Source organism: Curcuma longa, chromosome 17 (genome assembly GCF_044706935.1).
Source record: "Curcuma longa cultivar G26 ecotype Majalengka, Jawa Barat chromosome 17, ITB_CL_G26_1.1, whole genome shotgun sequence".
Taxonomy (NCBI): Eukaryota; Viridiplantae; Streptophyta; class Magnoliopsida; order Zingiberales; family Zingiberaceae; genus Curcuma; species Curcuma longa.
This window is the reverse complement of record NC_133877.1, coordinates 5,312,866-5,334,020: the sequence shown is the minus strand read 5'-3', so window position 1 is coordinate 5,334,020 and position 21,155 is coordinate 5,312,866. Positions and strand designations below refer to the sequence as shown.

The 21,155-nt window shown below is 36.9% G+C and overlaps 1 protein-coding gene and 3 pseudogenes across 2 annotated transcripts in view; 3 read left to right on the top strand and 1 right to left on the bottom strand.

Annotated features, from left to right (window-relative positions):
- Nucleotides 1–19,665, top strand: part of LOC141848555 (T-complex protein 1 subunit alpha-like) — a 39,909-nt gene extending 20,244 nt beyond the window's left edge. The window contains exons 1-17 of one of the 2 annotated variants that reach the window (XM_074736599.1): nt 6,974–7,123; nt 7,236–7,300; nt 7,640–7,729; nt 7,816–7,902; nt 8,015–8,074; nt 8,240–8,290; nt 8,397–8,492; nt 10,795–10,860; nt 11,190–11,407; nt 13,777–13,873; nt 15,050–15,136; nt 16,391–16,525; nt 16,629–16,733; nt 18,094–18,222; nt 18,309–18,412; nt 18,791–18,881; nt 19,329–19,665. In XM_074736599.1, the coding sequence (XP_074592700.1) occupies nt 7,051–7,123; nt 7,236–7,300; nt 7,640–7,729; nt 7,816–7,902; nt 8,015–8,074; nt 8,240–8,290; nt 8,397–8,492; nt 10,795–10,860; nt 11,190–11,407; nt 13,777–13,873; nt 15,050–15,136; nt 16,391–16,525; nt 16,629–16,733; nt 18,094–18,222; nt 18,309–18,412; nt 18,791–18,881; nt 19,329–19,415 (1,641 nt within the window). In that variant the 5' untranslated portion in view covers nt 6,974–7,050 and the 3' untranslated portion in view covers nt 19,416–19,665. Of the gene's footprint in view, nt 1–6,973; nt 7,124–7,235; nt 7,301–7,639; nt 7,730–7,815; nt 7,903–8,014; nt 8,075–8,239; nt 8,291–8,396; nt 8,493–10,794; nt 10,861–11,189; nt 11,408–13,776; nt 13,874–15,049; nt 15,137–16,390; nt 16,526–16,628; nt 16,734–18,093; nt 18,223–18,308; nt 18,413–18,790; nt 18,882–19,328 lie in introns of those variants that run through there. The other variant, XM_074736600.1, reaches the window with a different exon arrangement.
- Nucleotides 105–1,907, bottom strand: LOC141848287 (glucan endo-1,3-beta-glucosidase 3-like; annotated as a pseudogene).
- On the top strand, nt 3,182–4,125 carry LOC141848286 (uncharacterized; annotated as a pseudogene).
- LOC141848285 (uncharacterized) lies at nt 4,417–5,358 on the top strand (annotated as a pseudogene).
- Nucleotides 19,666–21,155: the final 1,490 nt, after the last annotated feature.

The window sequence follows — 21,155 nt, the reverse complement described above, 5'->3', positions numbered from 1 at the left end:
TTCGCTCTCCCTGTCGCCTCCTGCTGCTCTCACCTCCACCTCCTCTTCTTCTTCTTCCTTTCCTTGGAAGTGTAGAGGTTCGCATCCAATGCTGGGCTCCCACCTCACGGTCGCCGGATTAGGTTTCCATTGTACGCGGCCGCACCTCTCTTCCTTCCTCTGTTGTGCTGATCGCCAGCCCGCCGACCACTCTTTCCTGTCCAGCGCCACACAAGGGAGGTCCCTCCAGCCACTCACCCTCTCCTCTTTACCGCCTCTGTTCTCTTCGCTTCTGATGGTCATGGACCAACAGAAGGAGGCGACGGCATCTGCGGCGGGTTGTGCGGCGTGCAATCACATGCGTCGCAAATGTCCGCCGAACTGCATATTCGCGCCGTATTTTCCGGCGACCAGCCCGTCTTTCGACTACGTCCATCGTGTCTACGGGTGTAGCAACGTCGGGAAGATTCTAGAGAGCTTGCCGGTCGAACAACGCATGATGGCGGCGGAGTCGCTGACGTTCGAGGCGGAGGCTCGCATCCGTGACCCTGTTCTTGGATGCGTCGGTTATATTTATCTACTGCAGCAGCACCTCGCTCAGATCGACCGCGACATCCAGGAGGCAGAGGCCCAGATTTACGCCGCCGGCTATCAGCCACCGCCGCTAGAGCAACATTGGTATCAGATGCCTCAGTTGACGACGATGACGGCGCAGCCACATCATGAGCAGTTGGACGATTTTCTGTATCCTACAGTTGCTGCTTATCCATCGATGCCTCAGGCAGAGTCATTTCCACAGATGCCTCAGCCGATGTCGGAGTTGCTTCCGATTGCTTCGGCGCCGCTGCAGGATGATCGACAGTTGATGACGCACACTGAGGTCCAGGATTATGCCATCGACTATCAGCCACCACCGCTGCCGTCACCGTTAGAGCAGCATTGGTATCAGATGCCTCAGTTGATGACGGTGCCGCCGCATCATGACCGGTCAGACGATTTTCTGTACCCTACAGTCGCTGCCTATCCATCGATGCCCGCCTCGCCCTTCGACGGCCACCCCGTCTCCGACGCCACGATCTTGATGTCGTCGTACTTGAGCGCCGACATCGCCGCGAACACCGCGTCGATTTGGGCGTCGAAGAGGCTGTAATACTTGAGTCCGTTACCGGCGTCGACGACTCCGGAATTAGGACGGAACAGGGCGTAATCAAGGGAAATGACATCGGAATTCGCTTCGTAGGCGAAGAAAGGGTAGGCATTGATCATGAGATACGAGCCGGTCTGTCGCAGAAACTCTAGCATCGGCCAGATCACCGTCTCTACTAGCTCCGGCCGGAAGCTGCCAGAGGAGGAGGGGTAGGAGTTTTGGAGCGCCGTGAGGGTGATGGGGGACGAGATCTTGACGTCGGCGTCGAGATGGAGGTGGGCGAGCGCGGTGTGGACGTTCTGCATCGTCGGGACGAGGAAGTTGGTGATGTTGCGGGGGAAGACGAAAACCTCATTCCCGACGGCGATGGAGTGGATCTGGGTGGAGGGGTAGTAGGCGGCGACGTTGCGCTGCACCCATTGCAGAGCGAAGCCCAGACGGGCGACGACGGAGGCGAGGAGCTCGTTGGGCATGGTGACTACCACCTTGATGCCGGAGCCGACGAGGGCGAGTAGGACGGACGGGTCAGCGTCGTATAGCTTGACGTGGCCAATGCCGTTGGATTTCAGCAGCTCCACCACTTTGGTCGCCGGAGGCAGGTTGTTGGCCACCCTGCCGTAGTTGACACCGACGTTTTCGGCTTCTGCAACCAAATAAACCGCCATTAAATGAAAGAAAGCTAATTTCGAGCTCAGAAAAAGGTGATTTTTCTCGCCGTACCGGAAACAGAGGAGGCGAGGAAGGAGAACAACAAGATGGAACAAAATGGAAGAAGCTCCATGACCTGAAACAGAGCATGAAATGAGATGAATAATCCAGATAAAGGAAGAAAAAATAGCAGATTTGAAGAATGAGGAGAACTCACCACCAGAGTGTAGTTTGATTTCTTCCTCAGATTGCAAGGATTAGGGATGGAGAAAGCGACAGAGAGAGCAGAGTGAGCAGAGCGAAGGAAGAAGACGAAGTGCACTCTTAAGTGGCAGCATCAGCATGCAATTAGGGAAATTTCATTTTGGTCCTCAAACTTATTAAAAATGTTAATCGACCCTCAATTAGGGTATTCATTTCTCGCTTCGTATTTCTTATTCTCCGCTGCACGATTTTTCAAGGCTTAACTTTTCTAACTCTGGTTTTAAACGAACAATTTTTTAAAAGCACGTGATTCACCCCCCCCCCCCTCTCACGTGCATTCGATCCTACAAGAGCAAGCGGTGGTTCTAATCGAAGAACTTCGGACACAAGTGAGAAAAATTGAAGAAGTGATGCATGAAGTAAGGAGGCAAGTTTCATGAGTACCACTCCACCTCCTAGAGCATCGCCACCATCTGCAGAATCCAAAGATTACGAGAAGGCTCTTCAAGTCACTCAAACAATTAGTGCACCAGCAATTGGCTTTGCAGTAGCTGCTAACGCTACAAACAAAGATATAAACCGATAGAACAACACTATAATCGAGCTTCTACTCACTATAAATCATAAGCTTGATTTGCTTCTTAAGAAGCCAGTTGTTTCTGACTCTTCTGCATAGGTTGCTGAGCTAGCCAAGCAATTAGAAGGTCTGTCTCTTGGAGCTATTAAAGCAACACCCAAGAAGTAAGAGCCCTTCTTTGTTTACAAAGATCCCTTGAAAATTCTTAAAGAAGACAAGGATAAACTCAAGGTGAAAGCTTAAAGATGGTAGCTCGTGCTCGACCTACTATTACTGAGAGCACAACAACGGAAGTCTCGCAGCCCTCTACTTCATCACAACAGGACCAAATTCGAGATTATCGGAGGATGGCTAGACTCCGATATGAAGCGCAAAGAAGACTTCCTGGAGCGAGAAATGGCCCCAGAACTCTGGAAAGTCAGTTAAATCCAGAGGCTGAACTAGAGCTATCTCAGAGGAAACGAGCGTCACTAGTACCTACTGAGACGCTCTATAGTGCAAATTGGTCGGAACCCCAACATCGATTCTACCAGCACTACTCATAGACAAGAATTATAGTGACAGGAGGGCAATAAAACCTGTCACTTATCAATCAAGAAAGCTACTCATTACTGAGACGAGAAGGTATGCAGCCAATCCACCTTGGATTAGTTATGATCCGTATACATGCACTTCATCGCAGGAACGCTGGCACCAACGCTTTGGTGGTTCTTCGCAATACAAGATGGAGAGATGATTGTTCGATCATCGAAGCCATGGAGATTGATATCTCTTGAGGAACCCAACTGGTGTATATTGCACCAAATATTTTGATTAGTGTGGAGGATTTCTTCCACCATATTGAGTTGGCAATCCAGACACATGGATATGAGGAGTGGAACTCCGTGGAAAGCAACCTACTGATCACACGTGGGTTGATTGGAAGACTGACGAATACCAACTGACGAATACCAGTCATGTTGGTTTTCGTTACAATGTTCAGAACGTAGCTGACTACCTGGCAAGCACCGGAATTCATGTTGTGCCAACCACACCAAGAACAACTCAAGAGCTACAAGGGATGAGGCGGATTATGCAACCACCTACTGTTTCTCAGATCCGAAATCCGCAAGCAGTAAGGACAACAACTCTACTGGACGGATCTATTGCATTGGCCTTTACGGGATATCAATCCACAGGGAATCCCAGGCCTCGAAGAGTTAATGAGCTTGATATTGAAAACACTTCAGAACAAGCTCAAGAAGAAGAATTTGTGACAGTCTGCTTTGCCGAATTTGCTTATCCAAGCATATGGGATGCTACCCCTTGGGATAGTGACCCGGAATTTGACTTGGATGACCTTCCTACACCTCCTAACAGTGCCCATGGTTTTCCTGATGAACCTGCAGAATGGTACGAGGAAGAGGAAGAGGAAGATGAAGAGGACCTGAGTTCCTACTTTCTGGGACTCACACACTTGGACGTGGACTACCCTGCTCCACCAAATTCAGTCCTAGAACAAGAGCCAGCTGAGGAAGCTGAACCAGAGCCGGAACTTGAAGAAGTTCATAATAGCTCTGAGACAGACTAGCCAAGTGTAGCTGAACTAGCAAGAGCATGCACAAGTAATGGCTACAGCAAGGACTATGAGCTTCCATTCTTTGAGGAAGCAATTTTTGAAGAATTCCTGTCAAATCTGGAAAAGGAGAGTCCAGATGGTTTCATAGTGGAACACTATGAGATCCCTGAAGCTTCATCCAACCCTGAAGCCCCAACATCACAAGCACTTGAGGAATCTGAACCTCAAGAAGAAGTCGTATAGCAACAAGAAGAAACGACTCATGTCAACACCCAGTCTGAGATCATTGAACAACTGGAGCGAATGGAATATCCTATGTTACGCTCGCTATTAAACACTGAGCGAGCCCTATCATCAACATCTGCTATATCAAGGTATGATCCTCCAACCGAGCCTCTAATGGGAGAAATAAATTATCCTCCTGCACAGGCATCAGTGTCCCCGTATGAGGATCAGCAAGGATCTCAGTGGCATGGAAGATTTCGAGGAAGGCGTGCATACCAGCAGCCATGGACATTACCTTCCGCCCAGTAAACTACTAGAGCTATACTGGTATTACCGGAGGATATAGGGCAATACGCGGACGTTATTTCACACTGGGAGTCAATAACCAACAATTTGGTTAATGAAAGGACCTGGACTGACAACAGGCAGAAAGTCCAGTTCATACAGAATCTCCTAGGGGAAGTGGAGAAGAAGATGTGGATACAATGGCGAATGATCTACTCAAGAGAGTATGAAGAGTTGGTCCAGATGGCAGGAGAAACGCAAAACATCCTATCAGCTATCAGAAGGTCTATTCTGCTAGAAGACCCATACCAAGGATCAACAATGGAGCAAGACCAAGCCTATGTGGATTTGGAGCGGCTAAGCTGCACAAGTATGAAAGATATTTTCAGTTATCTTAATGATTTTAAAAATCTTGCAGCAAAATCAGGAAGAATGTTCATTAGTCCAGAACTATTGAACAAAATCTTCAGAAAGATGCCCGCTCTAATTGGCACTGAAATAGAGCAAGCCTTTAAAGCCAAGCATCCTGCAAATCAGGTAGGCATTATGCCAATGATTCATTTCACTTATCAATATTTGGCTAATCTATGTAAAAAGGCTGCTATTCAGAGGAGTGTCAAAGATTTGGCTTTCTATAGCAAGATCCCCCGGGGATATTACAAGGGCAATCAGAAGAAGTATGGGCTCCGTAAGTCAATCATAAAAAACTGGAAACGACCAATTCATGGCAAATGATCTTTATTTTTGTAGTGTAATTAGCAAAGAACTTTTCATTTCCGTTGCTACTTAGAGACAAAATTAAATCTCCATCGCTACTAATTAGCGATGGATGTTACCGTCACTAGATTAGAGATTAATCAGTGCTTTCCGTTTACAATCTTAGCGATAGATTTAAATTTTCGTGTCGTCTTAATATCCATTGCTAATATTAACGATGGATTTCAATTGTGGTCACTAATATTAGCGATGAGTATTTAACTCCGTTATTACATTTAATGATGAAAATTAAATTTTTCTTTGTTAATTTGCAACCGAATTTAAATCTGTCACTATATGACGTCAACGATTAATTTTTTATCGATGAGGTAAATTAGTCGCTATTTACAAATAACGATCAATTAGTGATAAAATATTCCGTCGCTAGGGTTCAATATTCTTGCAATGTTAAACAAAAATTGAATAAATTAATTTTTTTAAATTTAATTGAATCGATCAAACTTTCATATAAAAGTAAAAAAAATTAAACCCATAAAATATCAATTAAATCAGTTGAAAATCAACTTTTGATTAAATTGGACTTGAGAGTGAATGAAAGTCCTGAATTTCATAATTAGATATTTTAAATTCTCTATTCCGATTCAAGTATAGTCTAATTTGATTTAATCAATTTAATTGAATTTAAAATTTTAAAATTATTTAATTGAAATAATTAATATTTAAAAAAATTAAAATTTTAAATGAATCGACTCAAATTTTTAACTTCAATCGAATTGATTCGATCGATTTAACCGATCTTTTACTCACTCAGCTTTTGAAATAAGCACGAAGAGGTTTCGGTTCTGGGTCAAAATTATGTGAGATTTCAATTCCGGGCCAAGAGTGTAGGGGCAGGTTTTGATAACTTTGGCGGATAAAGAGCGTGAGATATGATGAGAATTGGAATAGATTCATCATCGTGTGGCCGTCATCATCGTGTAGCCGTAGGACCGAACAGAGGTAATATGAATAATTTTATGAATTAGAAATAAATCAACAATTATAATAAAAAGAAAATCCTAATTTCGTCTAAGACGGTAATTAAAGGTAAACTTAATTTTAAGGTAGATGAGAATTGACCAAATATGATAGAATATATATTTTAATTTATCAATAAAAAATTATAATCTTAGTTATTTATTTCCATAGTTATTATAATTAAAGCAATTACAAATGTAATTACAGTGGTATTGAAATAATTTGAGTAGTTTTAATTAAATTGGTAACATATATTTTAATAATATAATAATTCATATAAAATTTGATAATTAAAGCAATACAGTAGTTATCATCATAACTATCATAATGATACTATAATAATAATATTTTTAAAACGATAGAGTGTGCTTTTAATAGTTTTTTAAAAGATGCCCTACTAGAAATGATTAAAATGTTCACCAGATAAATTTATCCAAATAATGTTTAATAAATACATTTTAACAATTTTTTAAAAATATTTCAAGCAACCACAGCTGTCGATCTCCAAAGCACGTGACACAGGCACACGCTTACATATTTACCCATATGCCACCGTATCCTTCTCTGTTACGAGGACAGACCTTAACCCTGCCCCATCCAGTAGCTCTCCGGACCTGCCCTTTCCTTCTCTAGATCTTTCTTCTGTCGTCGCTCGCAGTCCAGGGTTGCCGCTGCTGTCTCACGACCTCGGCAATGGCGATCGCTGCTCAGACTCCTGACATATTGGGTGAGCGCCAATCCGGCCAAGACGTTCGCACTCAGAATGGTTCGATCTTCTCCTTCTCATCTCACCTCAATACTCTCCCAGCTTTAACTCTACGAGTGCGTTTTCGATTGTTTGTCGTGATAAGCTTTCTTTTGGTGTATTGGTGAGACAGTGGTGGCGTGCCAAGCTGTTGCCAACATTGTCAAGTCTTCTCTCGGACCAGTTGGTCTCGATAAGGTGAAACGCGATCTCGGATTGTGTTTTTTTCTCCATTTTTTACTGGTTAGGAAAAGTCGAATGTTTTGTATTCTCTGTTTGTGATATTTAAAATCCCTAACTATTTGTATATTATTACTGGAATATTGGGTGCAGTTTCTCAAAGCTCTTGAATATTATATATCACATGCTGCATTTGCTTCAAGCTTGGTTGTAGTCTCAGATGCATATAGATACTGGTCGTCAACTGTTGAATTATGTATTTTTTTTCTGACTTAAATCCCTTGTTGGAAACTACATAATCAGTGGTTTTTGAAATTTGGTTTCTTACAAGACTTGCATTTAATGGTGATCTCCTAGATGCTGGTTGATGACATTGGTGATGTCACAATTACTAATGATGGCGCAACTATACTGAAGATGTTAGAAGTTGAGCATCCTGCTGCCAAGGTCAACAACCTGGTCCTGGTTGTGATTCACATATTTCTGTTGCTGTGGTTTAAATTTCGGTGATTAACACTATATGATGATTATAGGTACTTGTTGAACTTGCTGAACTTCAAGATCGAGAGGTTGGAGATGGGACAACATCAGTGGTTATCCTGGCTGCTGAGTTACTCAAGGTGGCCTAGAGATTGTGCTTGTTGAGTTTTTTGTGCAGTTTACATTGTTACGTGAGTCATTGATGGTTTACTATCTGTCATTACTAAACTTTTTCCTATTTCTTGATTGCAGAGAGCAAATGATCTTGTGAGAGACAAGATTCACCCAACATCTATAATCAGTGGCTACAGGGTACTGAATAATTATACATAGTAAAATATTTTTGTTTTCTTCTTTGCAGTAGTAGCCCAGATATAGCAGAATCATTTTCTGTAAGCATTTATGTTTTGATGTATATTGAACTATATTGTGGTTTATGAAATATATAGATTTATGTCTCTCAATAATTCTTGACAGCTTGCAATGAGAGAAGCTTGCAAATATGTCGAAGAAAAACTTTCTGTAAAAGTACGAACTTGTTTAATTAGTTTGTTGATATTATAAACTGTCAAAGTACTAGTATAATTTTCAATTTCCTTTGCCCACTCAGTGAGGATCTCATGTCCATATCCAGGTTGAAAAACTTGGCAAAGAATCTCTTACAAACTGTGCAAAGACAAGCATGTCCTCAAAATTAATTGCAATTGACAGTGATTTTTTTGCCAATTTGGTAAGATCAAGCATAATTACATACCGTCTTTCTGTTTTAACTTGCACTGTTATATTCTTTTTGTACTACCTTGACCTGATTGTTCATGTATATCAATACCTTCGGTGCTTGATGTTAACACCAAAAAAATAGTCTTTTGATTCCGGGCAATATCCTAAGTACTATATCTGGTAATTTTTAGGGTCCTAGATTGCTGGAACTTTTACAACTCTTGGTCCATCAAGCAGAAACATATATATTGGCATACAAGAAGCATCACATATAATCATCATGGTATAGTAGCGTAAAATTTAATATGTTTTGCGAACCAAAATACAAATCATCAATAGTTGGTATTGCTACAAGGCCATTGTATTATGTAGAGATTGAAGCCACTGCAAGGTTAGAACAAGAGAACACATTAGATAGTAGCCACAAGTTATGACTTATGGTGTGATACATTGTTTCTTTTCCTATTTGAGTCAGTGATTTCCTATTATTTTGGTAGATGAAACACGTGAAGGAGTAAATGCCGAATCTTGACAGGAAACGCTAGAAGTTAAAGGTTTTAGGCTTAGTAGAGTAAAGATAGAATATGTGAAATTTAAGTTTAGTAATATTAGGCATAACGAAATAATTGTTAAGATGGGAGATGACGAGTTGCCTGCAACTGAGAGTTTAAGTATTTAAGATCATTTTTGCAAAAGGATGGAGGGATTGAGAGAGATATTTTACATAGAATATAAGCGGGATGGTTGAAATGGAGGAGAGCGTCAGGTGTTCTTTGTGATTGTAAAATATCTCTAAAACTTAAAGAAAAATTTTATAAAACGGCAGTTAGACCTATTTTGTTATATGGAGTTGAATATTGGGCTATAACTCGAGCACATGAGTAGAAGATGAGAGTTGCAGAGATGAGGATGTTAAGCTGGATGTGCGGACATATAAAGATGGACAAATAAAAAATGAAAATATTAAAGAGAAAGTCGGGGTTGCACCTATTGAGGGAAAACTCCAATAGACACGTTTAAGATGGTACGAACATGTACTTAGACGACCAATAAATGTTTTAGTTAGGTGATGTGAAACTATAACAAATGTGCACATTAAATGAGGAAAAAGAAGATAAAAAAATTTGGTTAATGATAATAAAATAAGATAAAATTTATTTAAATATAAATGATGATATAGTAGGGGAGAGAGCCCAATGGCGTAGAAGGATCTATATAGCCGATCTCACTTAGTGGGATAAGACTTGGTTATTGTTGTTATTTATAAGTTCCTAGGCTAATATATTCCTATGCCATGTGTCATTACTTCTATGTTTACCAATGCCATAGTATATAACTATTTATTATGAGAATGTGTCCTTGACTTTTGATCTTTTTTAACCTTGGTTTCCTGGAAATTATTTATAGTTTGAGAACATTTTTTCCCAAAACCAAAGGACTTAGTAAAATTCATACAGATTACTTGGAAGATAGTTTGAGCAGTAAAAGAAAATTGAAGGGTTAGTTTTGGTAAACAAAAAAGAACCTTTGCAGTTAAGGTTTTAGATATATTGGATCTATTAATTAATCAAAAAGGTGATTATTGAAGATATTCTTAAATAGGATAAGGAGCAGATAGTTTAAATGGAAAGGAACTGATTTATGCGATCCCCACGTGGCTTTTAAGTTAAAGGGTAAATTTTATAAGACTGTGATGGTTGAAGGTAAAAAGTAAAGTTGGATCAATGGGTAAATTGGGAAAAATATGTTCACAGATGTATGATAACAGAGATGAAAACAATAAGTTAGAAGTCGTGTGGGGTTATTGTATTAGGTATTATCTAGGAGCAATTATATGTAGCATAAATAGATACTAAAATAAGTGAAGGATGGAAGTGGTACAACTAAATCCAAAGTAGATAAATAGATTCTAAGTTAATAAGCTGAATCAACTGAAGCTGAAATTCTGAAGGTAGAAAGGAACACAAAATTTATTTTACATAGTTAAAGTGAGTTGGAAGATGTGGATACTAGTAGCTATCCAGTCTTTAAAGATCTGCATAGCCATTCCCAAATAGTTACGGCTCATGGCTTCTTGTTATTCATAGTTCATACTTTTGCATGACATGGACAATACATGAAATCTTGCTGATATTTATGTGACTTTGCAAAATTCTGCTATTTACCTAGTTGTTCTTTTAATCCATCATCAGCTGTTTATGCCTGTAGAATTAGGAATTGCCTATTATCCCTTTAGATATGAACATGAAGGTCAATTTTTATCTTGCAATAGCCTTTGTAGACTGTATTATGTTTCTTTGTTGGTTTTCTAGGTTGTTGATGCAGTTCAAGCAGTTAAAACTACAAACGCAAGAGGAGAAGTTAAATACCCAATAAAGGTTAGAATCTAATTAAGTTCCATCCTTCTTTGCTGCAGAACCATCCAAACTTACTTTGTAATGGTTAACTGGGCTTGTGGACAATCTGATACGTTCAGGAGCGTGTTGAATGATTTTTCTCATTTCACTTGCATTGTGAAAATTCTTTTTTCCCAGCTATTTTATTTACATTGTGTTTTAATTTGGAAGAAATCTTAGTTTGATGAGATTGAATTTCAGAAAGTGATTATTTTTTTATCTTGTTACGTGTTAGCATGTTGATTTCACTTCGGTTTTCCAGTTTATTGCAGTTTACTAGACAAATCAAAGTACCTTCGTTTGTTTTGCAGAGCATAAACATTCTGAAAGCCCATGGAAAAAGTGCCAAAGATAGCTACTTGCTAAATGGATATGCTTTAAATACAGGCCGTGCCGCTCAAGGAATGCCAACTAGGGTTTCTCCTGCAAAAGTTGCGTGTCTTGATTTTAATCTACAGAAGACAAAAATGCAGATGGGTATCCAAGTCTTGGTCACTGATCCAAGAGAACTTGAAAAAATTCGTGAAAGGTGATTGACATATGGATTTTGATTTTGTGCATACTTGTGTTTAATAAGGTCAACTTGTAAAATTTCATTTGAATGTTATCTTCTTCACAAGAATCATATCCAATTTAAATTATGATGACTTTATATATACGTTGAATTTTCTTGAATCAATATTGAATGCGATGGTTTCATTTTGCTTAATCAATATTGCCAATTGTCAAGTGCACACTTTTAGGACAGTTGGTATCGGCCAACACGTCTAAATCTGGTTGGCGATTGACATTGATACTGTGTCAACATTGGTAAATGTGGGTGTGTTACTGGTGCTGATACGGTTTTAGCGTTACCAACCAAGATAGGAAGGGTCATTGATTGTGTTTGTCGATAACTAAGAGATGATTGAAGGACAACCCAGTGTACGAAGCTCCTACAATGTAGGGTTTCGAGGAGAGGTCAGACCACATTGGGTCTATTGTAGGCAGCTTTACCTTGCATTGCAAGAGATAGATTTTGCGACTTGAACCGGTGACCACAAGGTCACACAACATTAACTTTACCGTGATCACAAGATAACTAAGAGGTGATTAAATACTAAAATTTAGCATTACCAACCAAGATACGAAGATCATTCATAGATTCTTCCAATCACTAGGAGGTGATTACATACTAAAAGGAGGAGGGAAAGAGGAAAAGCATCATTGAGTGTAACAGTTGTGATGGAAAGATTTCTTCCCATGACTCATCCTTTACTTCTCATGCTGGTGAGGGAGAGTGAGAGGAAGATCAGATGCACTAATTAGAGCACCGACAACAGCAAAGAGGAGTGACACTAAAGTTACAGAAACTGTGACGTATCCATATCTAACTCCCTGTGGATAATCAAGATATATTTCTAGAGAATCATACAAATTAAGTTTAATACTGGATGTCCACATTATTTAATTTGAGGTGTAGAAAATTATAGGATTTATCTTAGTAGAATGCTATAAGAACCAATGCATAGATCTGATGTGCAAAAACTGGTGTGATAATAGAATGTATACTAACTTGGCAAGATGCAGACTTGTTTTTGTGACTCGTAGCTCTAAAATTTTAATTTGACTTATAATTACCATAGACTTGTAGTAGCAGGCAAACAAGCTACTTGGAAGGGGACTATAGGACTAACATTTGTTTGAGTTTATCTTGGAAGGTTGTTGAAGCATGGCAAAGTGTCAGCATGATATGCTATCAAAATTGTATGGTTTTGACCAAATGCTAAACTTTTGGTATAGGATGGGATACGATCACATACAATTTGGTAATCTTGTTGGTAGATACCCTAAGTATAATCGGTTGTTTCAGTTGCATAGATAGTAGATATGATCAAATGGGTCTGATTCTCTTCCACTAATGTGTAACACATTGCCCAATGATACGGCTGATTTTCACTTTAGTTTTACTACAATCACTACATGTACTGCATTCATATCAAGTTTAGTTTGTGGTGCCTTTCCTTCAATAAGTACTTTATATTGTGAAAGTTGCATTGTGGTCTGCCACTATGCATTCAGGCTAAACTGTACCACAATTTGTGAGTGACATCTGCCAAATGATACATCAGATTTTCTCTTTAGTTTTATACAATCAGTTCAGGTGCTACATCCACATCAGGTTTAATTTTTGATACCTTTAATTTCCCTTAACTGAACAATGTGAAAATGCATTGTCAAATATAAATGCCATGGGAATAGGAACACTAGTACTAAGTAGATCTTGTCATTTGTATTTTTGCCTATGCCCAAATCATTTTTTGATTGTTATGTTCTTCTAGTATGTTTCCACAGTACCTATATTCTTGTGTGAGATTGTTTTGTTCTGTCATAATCATTCTTGTTTACTTTTGTTGCAGTATACTTCGAAATTGCTTTCATTTTTATGATATGTTCTCATGCCAGATGTTTTCATAGTTTTAATGTGTTTGTGTGCTAAGTTTGCCAAGTTACACATTTTAGCCTTTTAATTAGTATGTGACATGGACCCCTCTAGAGTGAGAAGTGCCAGCAGTTGTGAACATTCAAGTTCTAAATTATTCTAATTAATTTGATCCATTTTTGTTTGATTTTGTAGGAGGCAGTCCCTTACTTTCATTATTCTTCTTCTCTTTTTTCCTCTTATAGTCTTCTTTATGCTTTGTTTTTTCTACCTTATGTTTTGAGCCATATATGTGTTTTATCTAAACTCATTATCTTGAAAGTGTTCTAACAAACTATATGAGGTAAAAATAACATTTATGCAGCTCAGTCTTTTCTTGTTGGTCCTGGTTGTTGGAATCTTACATGTGCACTACTTTGCATCTCTATGAAGCTAATTATGAGATAGGCACTAATGGCATCTTGTAAACTGACCAGGGAAGCTGATATAACAAAAGAGCGAATTCAGAAGCTTCTGAAAGCTGGTGCAAATGTTGTACTAACAACCAAAGGAATTGATGATATGTCACTGAAGGCATGTATTTCTTGTACTTGTGAAATAAGTACATTCAACTTAGTATATTCTTATACTTATATGAGTATTCAAGCTCATTCCATGTGTGTTCCATTCATTTAATACTGGAAGATAAATGTTATGCTTGAGTCACAATTTTTGGAAAGGCTCTTGTTTATATTGTACATCAGATGATTTCACGGTGGATTATTGTATAGTAATGGCTCAGTAGTGTAGCTAGCTATGTTGACAATATATACTAGCTTCTGAAATAAGAAGCTATAATCTTAGTTATGTATACATTCACCAGAGTTAATGGACTATTACACATAATATAGCAATTTATTGTTGCTGATTTTTTTCCCACCTTATTTAGGCTGGCCTTTTTTTCTCTAGGAAAACTGTCTTGTTCTGCTGACTGAAAGATCCATACAGCTAATTTGGTTCTAGAAAAGAGAGGTGTTAGCATAACGTATATTGAACTAATTAAGGATATGTATAAGAATGTAATGACAAGAGTGAAGAATTAAGGCGGATCAACCGAAACGTTCCCCATAAAAATAGGGTTACATCAAGGATCAACTCTAAGTCTATTTTTTACACTAATGATGGACAACCTCACTAGAGACATCCAAGATATGGTATCACAGTAATGTTATTTACAAATGATATTATTTTGGTGGATGAGACACGTGAAGGAGTAAATGCTGAACTCAAATCTTGGTGGGAAACACTAGAAGTGAAATGTTTTAGGCCTAGTAGAGTAAATACAGAATATATTGAATTTAAGTTTAGTAATATTAGATGTAATAAGATAATTATTAAGATAGTAGATGAAGTGTTATTTGTAACTGAGAATTTTAAGTATTTATAATCATTTCTACAAAAGAATTGAGGGATTGAGAGAGATGTTTTACATATAATATAAGCGGGATGGTTGAAATTTGACTCCTTGAAAGTTTGATTCTTCTTTTTTTTATTTGATCCACTATCAAATGTTACTTATCTCCTATAATACGTGTGCTAGCATCTCTGGATTCTATTGTGCTTGTGACATTCTCCTTTCTCATATGCACACGTTATGCAGTCAGTTCTGAATCTTTTGAAGGATTTATCTCAAGTTATGATTCCTACTTTCCTTTATTAATTGACCACTTGAATTGATTGCTTGACCACTTGAATTGAATTCCCTTGCAGTATTTTGTTGAAGCTGGAGCTATTGCCGTTAGACGTGTTCGCAAAGAGGATCTACGGCATGTTGCAAAAGCAACTGGGGCAACTGTGGTAAGACCTTACTTGTTCTAATTGTTTTGTCATTGGTCACCAATGGAATATTGCATTTATTATGTTCTTCTTGAAGTAGCTTTCACGTTTATGTGCATTTTTTCTGATTCACAAACAAAGTTTATTCAATTGTTCCAAGCATTGCACTCTTCAGTCTTCAATAAAACTAGATTCTCCCTTCTTCTAAGATTGTAATTGTCTAACCTATCACTGTTTTGATTCTATACTTCTGAGATCTAAAGCAATTTTGATTGTTTATTCTTATTCAGTTCCTTTAATGAATAATGCTGACATGCATATTCCTATGTTAAAAAGAAAGTAGGTTGAATTAAGTTTTCATCAAATAATGGACATAGAAGCTATGTATAATGTGAAAAAAATCCTACCCGTTTGAAAATTTTGCTTGATGTTGAATTTTGTCTAGAAATGCTGACTGCCACAGACAAATTAAAGCTTCACTATTCATTTTCCGAGCTTCATGAAATACTTTCATTTTCCCATTTGAGCAACAATTTTTTAATTTTTTCCTTGAAAATAAAAACTATTTTTTTTATTGAGAGTGTCTGTAGTATATATTTTATATCAAAAAAGCATAACTAATGTTTTGCATACGTTGTTTTTTTTAAAAAAAAGTAAATAATAAACTCATATGCATAAAATGCTTGAACACTTTATTTTATTTTAAATTTCTATTATATTTTAATGTTTGTTTAATGGACAATTTTTTAATAAATATGTGCAATCTTTTGTATCCATTTTTAATAATTATTTAATTGAATTATACTCATTATCCACTGGTATGTACCTGGTTACTTGATAAGGGGTTTGTGTCCACACTTTTTTTATTAATCTATATTTTGCCTATTAGAGTACTATTAGACAACAATGAATATGGAATGTGAGAATTCAATGTTGAGACAACTGCAAACATACAATAGATGAGACTGAAAACACTGCAAAACGCTGTGTGCTGGTTAAAAATTCTATTATTAAAAAAATCCCAATAGACTCTTGAATCTAATTGTGACGGGTTTCAATCTTGCAGATCTTTATGATCCAACTTTATTATAGCTTTATGCTGATTGCTGAATATATTTCTTGAACTTATGCAAGCAAAACACTGCATTTTTCAGTTTAAATTATTCTGTAGTTCATAGTCACTGTGCTGTTTTAAATTTCCAATTACTTGGATTTGTATGCAATTCTGGTTTTTGTGTGTTGATCTTTATATTGGATGTTTCTTGGATGTTGCAGGTTACTACCTTTGCTGACATGGAAGGAGAAGAAACATTTGATGCGACATTTCTTGGCCATGCTGAAGAGGTTGTAGAGGAGCGCATCGCTGATGATGATGTAATTTTGATTAAGGGTACAAAGAACTCCAGTGCTGTAAGTGGTTTCTTCTTGCTTATGTTTCTTGTGAATTTCCAGCATCCTGGAATTTTATTATTAGACTATTGTTGTACATTAACCAAGGAAGTGTCTGCACCAGGTCTCCTTGATTCTTAGAGGTGCTAATGACCATATGCTTGACGAGATGGATCGGGCTTTACATGATGCATTGTGCATTGTTAAGAGGACCCTTGAGTCAAATACGGTAAACCCTATCATCAGAATCTTGGAGATGACTACTGCATCTTTGTTGCCTGACTGTCTAAATTTAATCAATTGTCTAGTTTTGATCGTAACCTATTATTAGAAAATGAATGAGAAAGGAAAGAAAATCACTTGAACTTTATATTGGCCTTTTTATGTAATCTCTTTTTGTCCAGTTACTTTGGTCATTTTAGAATTTGGCATTCTTTTTCATCCATAGCTAGAGAGTTGGATAGGTTTATGGCTGCTGCTTCAAATTTCTAAATTAATGTGCATGTGCCAGTCAAAAGATGGTGCCTATAATACTTTGTTGCATTTATCTTCATTTAGCGCATTTATCTCCATTCAGCTCATATGGATAAATCAGAGGTTCAGTCTGGATCAGCTAAGTCCCACATGCTTATAAAGCCTTCTACATTAATAACCCTATTTATCAAGTTTAAAATATCTTTTCAGTTGAATTTTGATCTCTGTCAGGAAAGGTTCAATCTTGGCACCATGTTGTATCGACACTTGTAGTGGTTCTGCACACTTCTACATGTGCCGAGATCAACTCAAAGTTATAATCCTACAATCAATCTTTGTCCACTTTGTTTACCTTCGAATCTAAGTCTGTAGCAATTACAAAATTAAATTAAAATTTTAAAGCAACAAAGTACACAAATGTAACAAGCATATCATATTGACTAATGATTATTACTTACTATTTCAAAAATAAATGTCATGCACACAACGAGAGCATTAGTCTCTGAAGCATCACAGTGATATGTTCTCTGTAAATTTTTTAAGACTCAGATTATATGATTCTAGCATATTTAGTAAGAGAATTTGTCTCCACATGCTCCTACATATAGCTTGGCTAACTACTAGGAGTTGGACTTGCACAAATGTAACAAGCATATCATATTGACTAATGATTATTACTTACTATTTCAAAAATAAATGTCATGCACACAACGAGAGCATTAGTCTCTGAAGCATCACAGTGATATGTTCTCTGTAAATTTTTTAAGACTCAGATTATATGATTCTAGCATATTTAGTAAGAGAATTTGTCTCCACATGCTCCTACATATAGCTTGGCTAACTACTAGGAGTTGGACTTAATTACACAACTGAAACTAAAAAAGACAGGTGCAATCTATGGATCATATTTCTCTGACTTTGATGTCAATTCTCTTTACTGCTTTTACTTTTTTTTGAATATCCACATCTCTTGTTTTAACTGACAAATGAAATTGAAGGAAGGGGGAAGAGGATCTTCCTGTCTTGATTGGTTCTAGATAATATCAGCAGAGACTTGCTTTTCCACTGCCTTTTTTCTATTTAGGCTTCACAAGCTGTGTATTTTCATCTGACAGGTTGTGGCCGGTGGTGGTGCTGTTGAGTCTGCGCTGTCTGTTTACTTGGAATACCTCGCTACAACTTTGGGATCTAGAGAACAGCTGGCAATTGCAGAGTTTGCAGAATCGCTTCTAATTATACCAAAGGTTCTATGTGCTTTATGTAATTGCATATGTTATGATATATAACACATTTATGTAGCCTGTATGCTAAACTTGGATTTGTGCAACAGGTGCTTGCTGTGAATGCTGCAAAAGATGCAACCGAGCTAGTCGCTAAACTTCGAGCTTATCACCACACTGCCCAAACCAAAGCAGATAAACAGCACCTATCAAGGTATCAGTGTATTTTTGGTGGTTATTTATATACACGAAGATACCCCTTCAATGAAACATCTGTTGCTTGCCTATTTTTATTTAAAAACATATATGAAATTGCACTGAAATCTAAAGCTTTTTTTCTGCTAACTGGTGGCAATGTGTCGATTGTTTTTGCTCCTGTTTGTTGCAATTTCACAAATGATTCTCCGAGGTCACTTGATCCTTACATAGTTTAATCATCACTTATTCACAAAAATGACTGGAAGGGCGTCCCTTACAATGACTGTTTATAATTCTTCACTTGTGTTTTTTCACAATTATTCTGTTAATCTAATTTGTTTAAACAATTGTTTACAGCTTATAGTTTTCTTGTGTCTTCTTTGTTATAATACAGCGTGGGACTGGACCTATCGAAAGGTACAACAAGAAACAATCTTGAAGCTGGAGTTATTGAGCCAGCGATGAGCAAAGTGAAGATCATACAGGTATGGGCATATCTAATATATCAATGCTTCTATTATTGGGAGATGCGACTGCAATAGATTCAACATATTTCTTGTTAAAACAAATTTAATTTGTAGTCAAATTGTTTTTCTTTTCCTTTCAATTTTCTGTATTCCAGCAAGAATCTTTAGCAAAACTTAAACTTTTGCCTTTGGTCAACCTTAGTGATCTCTACCTTAAGCTATATTGGGCTGTATTACTAGATCATTTAGAAGTTCTTAATCATGGTACCTTAAAATTTCCTTTCATGGTTACTCCCTTTGTTTTTTTTTTAATTGTATATCATGTGGGCCTTTCAGTAAAGAAGGTAAATTTAACTAAATAAAGGAACCAACACAACTTTTCCGTTAACACAAATCGGTTACTGTTTTCATAAATTTAAGGATTAAATAGAAGATTATTATGATCTTTGGCTGTTTTTACTGCAGTTCGCAACTGAGGCAGCTATAACAATTCTACGCATAGATGATATGATCAAGCTCGTCAAAGATGAACGGGAGAATGCAGAGGATTAGATCATCGTTGGTATGATTTCGGTGGAAACAAGTTGCTGGGTTTTGTCTTATTTATTTATTTTTGTTTTTGCAGTATGTTTTCATCGTTGGTATGTTTTTGCAGTAGTTTCGGTGGAAACTACTTATAGACGGTGAGTGAAATTTAGTTGTCATGGTTAAGAAGAGGAAAATTTCTTTAAGCTTCTAGTAGATTGGAAGGAATATTGAATTTCAGTTCTTATCTGCAATCAGATCATATTCTTTATTCCTCATATATAGATTTTTGACACTGACATACTATGTGAATATTCATGCATTCCTACTGTTAACAATCACCACACTTATCTGCAAGGTTGGAACCGCCAACCTAGCGGCCCCCCCACCCCGGCCCCACAAGTATGAGGGGGAGTAAATCACGGTGAATGCGGGACTGGCCAGAGCGTGGTGGCCGAGGGAATTGGAAACATGGCACAGATTGATGTTATCGCAAATGCAACCATGAGCCCTCGAACTGCACACCTTCATCTGTAAGCATCCGCGCCCTGACCAGCTGACCCCGCCCGTGGGGGCAACAATCACCACACTTATATTATTACACATTTTATGTCGTGTAATTTTAATAAACATTAAAATCAAGAACAACGATAGTTCGTTCTAATTATTTATAGTTGACATTTGCCATTCTAGGAATTATGAGGATCAATAGATAAAAAAATAACAAATGTATCTTATACTAAATATAATTTTAAGGTATATACGCTACCTCATCTATTTGAAAGTGTAAAGTTGTTATTATTGTGTACTCAATATAAAATTTGTTATAAGAAGTCATGAAATTTTCTTTCGTACATAAGTATTATTATATTTTATTGACAATATTTCTATGTAATTTGGCATTGAAATAATATAAAGTTACATTTTAAATCCTTTTTATAATAACAAATGTAAATATAAAAGGAGGCTTTTATTTTTTATTATAGTTAAAAAAGGATTTCATACTATTTTTATTTCAAAAATACATTATTTCTATAATAGTTATGATCATAACCTAAAATTGCTCTAATTCAATTAAAATTATTATAAGAATTATTATTATTTTTTATCAATTTAATTAAAAAATTTTAAACTTAATTATTTGACTGTAGAAGCTCATAGGACAATGATGCGATGGTAAATGGTATAGAATGAAAGTTTGATTCTCATGTTTTTCAAGTGTGATGTTTGAATCACTTACGATGCTTTTCGAGTGTTCATGGTGTTTGAAACATTTACGATGTTGGATCATCTGTTATGATATATTTACGCTTCTTGATTTACTTTGATAGATGATGAAAAATTTATATCGAGTCGGTTACTTTCAGAATTAGTTGGTTGAAGTAAGATAGCTTGGTTAAAAAAAATAAATTGATTAAATTAATTTTTAAAAACAAATTGAACCGATTTAATTTTATCATCAAAATCGAATAAATCAAATTGATATTAAATTTCTATTTAATAATTTTAAAATCAAAATTGAATCAAATAAATCAAAAAATTAATATGTTATTATAAAAAAATCAATTTTCCATTCAGTTTAATCGATCTGCTCACTTTAAAAAAATGGTCTTTTGATAATTTTTTCCAGTTACGTAATATCTGATATTTCAGTTACATAATTTTGTAAAATTATATTTTGTGACGGGGCATTTACGAAATTTAAAACAAAATTTATTAAAAAAACAAAAAAACAAAATGAACCGGGCAGACTCGCAACCCGCTTTT